At 36.8% G+C, this 6,306-nt stretch overlaps 3 protein-coding genes across 5 annotated transcripts; 1 reads left to right on the top strand and 2 right to left on the bottom strand.

The window, feature by feature from the left end:
• Positions 1-13: 13 nt before the first annotated feature.
• Positions 14-1,326, top strand: LOC132199352 (arginine-hydroxylase NDUFAF5, mitochondrial). Its single transcript, XM_059623998.1, has 2 exons — positions 14-408; positions 575-1,326. Exons 1-2 carry the CDS (start codon positions 79-81, stop codon positions 1,232-1,234), a joined length of 990 nt encoding a protein of 329 aa, XP_059479981.1. The 5' UTR covers positions 14-78; the 3' UTR covers positions 1,235-1,326.
• On the bottom strand, positions 1,321-2,337 carry LOC132199354 (uncharacterized). Of its 3 annotated transcripts, none has more exons than XM_059624001.1 (5): positions 2,123-2,337; positions 1,957-2,068; positions 1,775-1,899; positions 1,590-1,722; positions 1,321-1,534 (listed from the first exon to the last, which is right to left on the bottom strand). In XM_059624001.1, the coding sequence occupies exons 1-5, from the start codon at positions 2,159-2,161 to the stop codon at positions 1,416-1,418; spliced, it is 528 nt and encodes a 175-aa protein (XP_059479984.1). In that variant the 5' UTR covers positions 2,162-2,337; the 3' UTR covers positions 1,321-1,415. The 3 variants fall into 3 exon arrangements, with proteins under 3 accessions (XP_059479984.1, XP_059479985.1, XP_059479983.1); XM_059624002.1 differs by having other exon boundaries at positions 1,590-1,719; XM_059624000.1 differs by having other exon boundaries at positions 1,328-1,534; positions 1,590-1,728; positions 2,123-2,334.
• A 549-nt stretch (positions 2,338-2,886) lies between these two features.
• LOC132199353 (uncharacterized) lies at positions 2,887-5,479 on the bottom strand. The gene is made up of 6 exons (XM_059623999.1): positions 5,332-5,479; positions 4,311-4,390; positions 4,057-4,252; positions 3,613-3,746; positions 3,300-3,426; positions 2,887-3,238 (listed from the first exon to the last, which is right to left on the bottom strand). Exons 2-6 carry the CDS (start codon positions 4,383-4,385, stop codon positions 3,096-3,098), a joined length of 675 nt encoding a protein of 224 aa, XP_059479982.1. The 5' UTR covers positions 4,386-4,390; positions 5,332-5,479; the 3' UTR covers positions 2,887-3,095.
• Between the last annotated feature and the right edge of the window lie 827 nt (positions 5,480-6,306).

Below are 6,306 nucleotides of genomic sequence, written 5' to 3'. Positions count from 1 at the left end.
GGGTATAAGGGTGGCGCTTTTGTTTAAAGAATAAAATCTTGTAAACAAACAGCACGAGGATTTGAACCTTGGGCGAAAATGCTGGCCGTCGTGGCCGCCCGGTGGCCGCTGGTGCGGATGTCGTGGTCTCGGGCCATGTCGATGAACATCTTCGACAGGTCGGCCAAGCTTCGGCAGCGCGAGAGGGCCGCCCACAACCCCGACGTGGCCCTTTTCGATTACGTAAAGGACGAGATCGGCTACCGGCTGGCCGATCGCGTTTTCGACATCAAACGTCAGTTTCGGCACGTCGTCGATCTGGGCTGCGGCCGAGGACACGTTTCGCAGCACATCTCGGCCGACAACGTCACCAAACTGACCATGTGCGAGTTCAGTCCGGCCCTGCTCACCCAAGCGAAGGGACCTGAGGTTTTTATTTTTCATAATTTTAATATTATTTGTACCGTGTTTGTCATTTTATTCTTTATTTATCCACCGCAATTATACAAAAAATAATATTAAAAAAGCGCAAAGAAATTCCTAATTAAAATTATTCAGAAAAAAAAATTAAATTATGTCATTTTAATAATTTCAGGAAGGGGTTGAGGTTGAGCGATTGGCCTTAGACGACGAGGGTCCTTTGCCATTCAAAGACGTGGATCTGGTGGTTAGTTCACTCGCCCTTCACTGGGTTAACGACCTTCCGAGCACTTTCGAGCGAGTCTTCAAAAGTCTGCGGCCAGACGGTGCCTTCCTCGGCTGCCTTTTCGGAGGCGACACCCTTTTCGAGTTGCGCTGCTCCCTGCAGTTGGCCAGTCTCGAAAGGTCAGGAGGGATTGCGTCTCACGTGTCCCCGATGGCCCATGTGCGAGACGTGGGGTCACTGCTGACCCGCGCTGGATTCGTCATGCAGACCGTGGACACTGACGAGCTCAAAGTTGGCTACCCATCCATGCTGGAGCTGATGACCGACCTGCAGGGCATGGCTGAGAACAACGCGGCCCACAACCGACTGACCCACCTGCCCAGGGACAACATTCTCGCCGCGGCCTCCATTTACAAGGAAATGTACGGAGACGACAAAGGTGTCCCCGCAACGTTTCAGGTAATTTACTTCCTAGGCTGGAAACCTGACCCCAGCCAGCCGAAACCTCTTGAACGCGGCTCAGGGGAGATTTCAATCAAAGACTTGTACCGACTTGATGAGATTGTGAAAGAAATTCACAAGAAAGATGATGATGACCGGACAAAGTGAGAAAAAATAGTGCGAGTGTGATGGGAAAAAATATTAAGTCAGTTTTAAGTAACGATCTTGATTTAAATAAATAATGAATTGTTATTTTTAAATTGATTTTAATTATTAAAATTACAAGATTAAGAAACACTTTTTTTTTAAGTATTTAAAATTTTTTTTTTTTTTTATATATATAAAAATACTAGATGGAGATTTCATCCTTGGCTTCAGTATTATCATCTTCTGAGACGTTCTGTTTCTTTTGTCTTTTGAATTTATTAAGTTCTTTCCAAATGAAGAAAGTAATGAGCATCTTGTAAACTGGAAACATAATTATATAAATTCCATCCGTGAAATATGAACTTTTTTAACAAACCAAATACAGAACAAAGAAGAAAAGGAATTATCGAACTAGCTCCGTAAAGAGCAGAAAATGCCACCACTGTAAAATAAACTCCAACTGCTATTTCGGCTGAAATTCTCAAATACCACGGCCAGGCAAAGCACTTCTTTTCCTGTAAAATATTTTAATTTCCATAACATTGAATTTTTTTAACTTACTGAAATCAGTGCCCAAACTAGGAGCACAAGAGCCGCTATGGATACAAATCCAAAAACTGCGCTTTCGGAGGATTGACTGCTCATCAATAAAACTTTTTCAGGCTGCCAGTAAAACGTTAAAAGCTCTGGAATTCGATTTGCAAAAGTAGATATTGATACGGAAGTAATAATTTTAATTGTACCGGCGTATGCAGCATTTTCATTAACTTCGCTCTGCGTAACATTCACATTTTGGCCTTCCGCAGATGCACAAGTTAAGTAAGCGTCTCGCGTCAAGAGACAAACTTGAATTAACTTAAGCAATTAAATATGAATGAAAAGCATATGTATGCAATTTTATAAACTTACGATTTCAAGGCAGCAATAGAATATGACTCGCGAATCCATTGTTGGTTCAAGTAAAAAAAAAACTTAATTTGTTTCTAAAAAGTCATTGAAATGCCATTTCAAAGAAAGTGCGCAACGCCTCATTGAAGTTTAAAAGCGTAGTTAAAAAATTGCGGCAATTGTTTGTTGACAGACGAAACAAAGTGCTCCGTTTATATATAAAAAGGCTCTTTCTGAACCGAATGTGGGTTCAAGTGCCAACTAACTCTGTTGAAACTTCAATCCAAATCTAGACAATCATTCTACTTATTTATCTCAAAAAATTTTAGCCACAGCACTTTTTAAATATCTTTTAAGGCTGATTTATTGGATTTATTGACAAAAATTTACTTAAGAATTTTTATTGATTACTTATCTTGAGTCTGCTTAAATTCAAATAGGAAAAATTTACAAGTTGGCGGCCCTTTGTGCCGGAAATAACTCTCACCCTCTGACTCTGCCAGTTGAGCTCATCTCTATTCATACTCATAAGCAAAAAACTGCATCCTGTGCATTTATTTTAAGAATCTGCCCTCCATAAAAAATAAATCCTCCTACACGGATCATCTTCAAATAAAAATTAACGATTATTTTATCTCAATTTCACATCGCTCTTTTTTATTAAGGAATTAATGTTCATTAAAATTATAGAACCTCTTACATTCATTTAAGTAAACTTCAAAACACTTGAGTGAAAAACCTTAATTTAAAACATATAATTACGTATGTTTTTGAAAAGTGTATAATAATCTCAAAATATAAATGTCGCCAAAGACTCGCTTTCTTTACGAAAGGAAGGGACAGTCTCGGGTTAGAAATTGGGAGTTGATTTTTATTTTTTAATCTCTCCGAGGAAATTCGCGTTTTCCGTGAAAGGATTATGGATGGATATTGACTATGAATTAAGTTGCATATCCGCTTTGGCAGCATTTCCTTTTGTTCGTTTTTGTTTCAATCAAACTTGGTCGTGTCGGGCTCCACCCAAGAGCTTGAGCTCCGTTTCCGCGGGCTGGCTGTTCGCGTGCTCCTCCAAATTCAAAGAACTATTCATGCTGCTGACGCCGCTCAGGACCACGTACGCGGCCACCAACTCGTATCCTGCAAACCAATCGCGCCGGGTCAGTAGTTGAATTTAAAAAAGGCATTCTTCGAGACATACCGAGCTGGAAGATCAACACAGAGAGAACCGTTGTTGATTTCAGGCCGACGGCGTAAATGAAGAAAAGCACTACGACTATTTCAAAAAGGGTTTTGGCAAACCAAGGCACGCTTAGCCATTTCGTTTTCTGCAGATAAAAAAGTATAAATATGTGCATTAAGTTTAAAATTGCATTATAATTAATTAAAAAAACAGTGACGACTTTAAAAATTCTGGTAATATCATAAAGCATTTTAAACAAATTCTTAAAAAGTCAACAAAAATGAATTACATTCTACTCTACATTAGTCGTATGTATATTAAAATTTCTTACGCAGCAAAGTCCGCATGACAAGATGATAATGGCAGGGATGCAAATGAGTTCATAGACGACTGTGGCAATGCTAATATAAAATAAAGTGATGTCGACTAGTTCCTCCATTTGCGACTGGTACTCCGTCAACAATTCTGCAAAAAAGAAGAATTGATTTTGAATTTAAAAAGAGACCTTTTAATTTTAATGTTAGCTAAATTCGCGTTTTTTTTTAATTATAAAATATTCCTACATAATATGAGTTTATTTTTTTTTCTTAAAATTATAACAAAAAAATATTTTTTGAGCAGAAGAAAATATTTTTCCTTTGTTTTATTCACATTACGGAAAAAATGAATTAACATAGGAAAAGTGACATAAATTTGATATTAAATTTAATAAGATTTATTTAATATTTGAACATTTAAAAAAATTCAATCAGAATAAGAGACAATTAAATTATACCTAAAAAGGCGGTGATGCTTTCTTTAAAGTCGTCGGCAATGAACTCTGTTGAGTTTCTGGTGACGCTGGTCTCTTTGCTGGCAGCGTCGCCACTGCCTTCCCCAGTCAGAGTTTGCACTTTATTTTCCTCCTCGAATTTACCGGCAGCAATGACGATGTAGTTGATGCACATTACCAAAAGATAAATGTGCAAAATCTGTAATTTTTATGACTAGAGTTAAGAAATTATGAGAAAAAATGAATAAAAAACTTACTAGCTCTAGTATGGCAATGACAAATGCCCATTTGTGGCTCCGTATTCCACACAACTTAGGCAGCAGAAAACCCATTTTACCTAAAAAGAAAAAAATGTTCAAAATCAGGGTTAAAATTTCTGTTGAATTTTGTAGATCTTTAAGTAATTATTTTTTTATATCTTCAATAATAATTAATTTATATCTAAATAATTATTTTCATTATTTTAGCAAAAAAAAAAAAATTACATGGAGTTAAATTTTTGAAAAAATCTTAACTGATTAAAAAAAAAATAACGTCACTAAAGAAGCTAAATTTAAATATTGAGCGTTTATTCAAACACCCTTTATTTCTGAATACGACAGCTGCTTTACTTTTTTTGCAATTTTTTTCCATTATCAGACAGGTGCTCGAGAGGATGGCAATTGACAGGTGGAATTGAGAATTGAGGTGTTCCAAATATAAAGCATCCGCCGAGAATTGTTAATATTCGATTCTGTCATCGGACAATATCCGGCCGGTAGTTGTGTTTCAACGGACATGGCACGTAGCTCGCTGAGTTTGTACCTACACAGAAGCTACACGTTGCTTCACCTGTGTTGTGTAGATACGTGAGCGATTAATTGCGCCGGTCTATAGTAACTAACAAAGTAAGCGCGGCCAGTGTACAGACGCGTACATTGAAATGAGCCAACCGAGGCGTGTCTTTTTTAGACGCTCTGCCAATTTTGGACTTGCTGATTTGTTTAAAACAAAAATCAACAGGAAATATTGTTTGGCAGCAATTTCAGACTAAAAAAAGGTTCAAAAAGTAAAAACACAAAATTAAAGTAGAAAAAAAGAATAATAATTCATCGAGAGAACTTTGTATGCAAAACAAGATTTTCTTTTCCAGTTTGATATTAAAATTAATTTAAATTTGGATATTATAAAAAATTATCTGATATATCTGCTTTTAAAAGTTATAATTTTACAACAAAAGAGGAATGAATTCTGGCGCTTTTTGCGTCGTTTGTATAATCCGACTTGCTTCACACTTACCGCGGCCGAGGGAATAAAAGATACGCCTGACAGCTAAGGTCACCGCACCGGCACACACGCGAAAAGTGTTGCCGCTCCGTCCAACCGACCGGCTCTCAACTGACTACGCCAGCAACTGCCGAGAGTGCCCAATGCAAAAAGGCTCTGCTGCTTTTTACTTCCCCTTGAGCCTCTTCAAATTTGTGAGTCGCTGCGGCGCCAGATGCCTCTTTTAATTTTTCAGGTTCCTCCAAAAAGGCCAAACAAGAGTCGAACATTTTTTAAAGCAAAAAAATTTTACTTATTAAGAGAAGAAACTCTGATAAATTTAAAGAGAAAATATTTTCAATTTTAGCAAACATCAACCATTTAAATCTTTTCAATTAAAAAATATATAATACTTTCAAGAGACAATCAACAAGTTTTAAATTTCCAAACAGATATAAAAAAAAATATGGAGTTCTGCTTTTATTTAGTTCATTCAAATCACCTAAATTATAAAGAAAATTAAACAAAAGTGAAATATTATTCACATTGAAAATATTTTAATTCCTTATCCAAGGAATAATTTATTATAATATAATTATAATAAAAGGAATTTGAAGGTGAGAAGCAGCACTTTTTAAATGATTTTTATTTTAATTTCATCTCAAAGGGGAAGTTACTAATAAATCATTGCTTTCGGCTACATTTATTTGCTGTGAGCTGAAGATTAAATAATAATTTTAACTTTTCTTCACTGCAATGACTGAGCAAAGCTGTGGTGGGGATTTCAAAAGTAAATGATACATTATGTATATTATCAAGCCAAAGTCAAGGTTAAGGAAGGAGTCTGCGGTCCGGATGGTGGGTAGACGATCTCTTGCTAAAAAGGGTAAGAGAACTTCTGTGTTCTTTCTTACCCAGAGCCAGACGCATTATTTCATTTCCCCTCCGGTGGTGAATTCTGGCCAGCCTGTCTGGCGCCACAGGGCTTTTTTGCAAAATCAAATAGGC

The sequence above is a fragment of the Neocloeon triangulifer genome, unplaced genomic scaffold (assembly GCF_031216515.1).
Source record: "Neocloeon triangulifer isolate White Clay Creek 2 clone unplaced genomic scaffold, ASM3121651v1 ptg000014l, whole genome shotgun sequence".
In the NCBI taxonomy this organism is placed as follows: domain Eukaryota; kingdom Metazoa; phylum Arthropoda; class Insecta; order Ephemeroptera; family Baetidae; genus Neocloeon; species Neocloeon triangulifer.
Note: the sequence above shows the minus strand (reverse complement) of the source record. Positions and strands in the feature narration are given on the sequence as shown.

Excerpts from the sequence above, each read along its gene's own strand:
- LOC132199353 (XM_059623999.1), bottom strand. The coding sequence starts at position 4,385 with ATGGGTTTTCTGCTGCCTAAGTTGTGTGGAATACGGAGCCACAAATGG. Across the intron at positions 4,253-4,310 it reads TCATTGCCATACTAGAGCTA|ATTTTGCACATTTATCTTTT; the intron begins GTAAGTTTTTTA and ends TAAAAATTACAG. Across the intron at positions 3,427-3,612 it reads TGTCATGCGGACTTTGCTGC|AAAACGAAATGGCTAAGCGT; the intron begins GTAAGAAATTTT and ends TTTTATCTGCAG.
- LOC132199352 (XM_059623998.1), top strand. The coding sequence starts at position 79 with ATGCTGGCCGTCGTGGCCGCCCGGTGGCCGCTGGTGCGGATGTCGTGG. Across the intron at positions 409-574 it reads CCCAAGCGAAGGGACCTGAG|GAAGGGGTTGAGGTTGAGCG; the intron begins GTTTTTATTTTT and ends TAATAATTTCAG.
- LOC132199354 (XM_059624000.1), bottom strand. The coding sequence starts at position 2,161 with ATGGATTCGCGAGTCATATTCTATTGCTGCCTTGAAATC. Across the intron at positions 1,900-1,956 it reads TGAAAATGCTGCATACGCCG|AGCTTTTAACGTTTTACTGG; the intron begins GTACAATTAAAA and ends ATCGAATTCCAG. Across the intron at positions 1,535-1,589 it reads TCTTCTTTGTTCTGTATTTG|TTTACAAGATGCTCATTACT; the intron begins GTTTGTTAAAAA and ends TTATGTTTCCAG.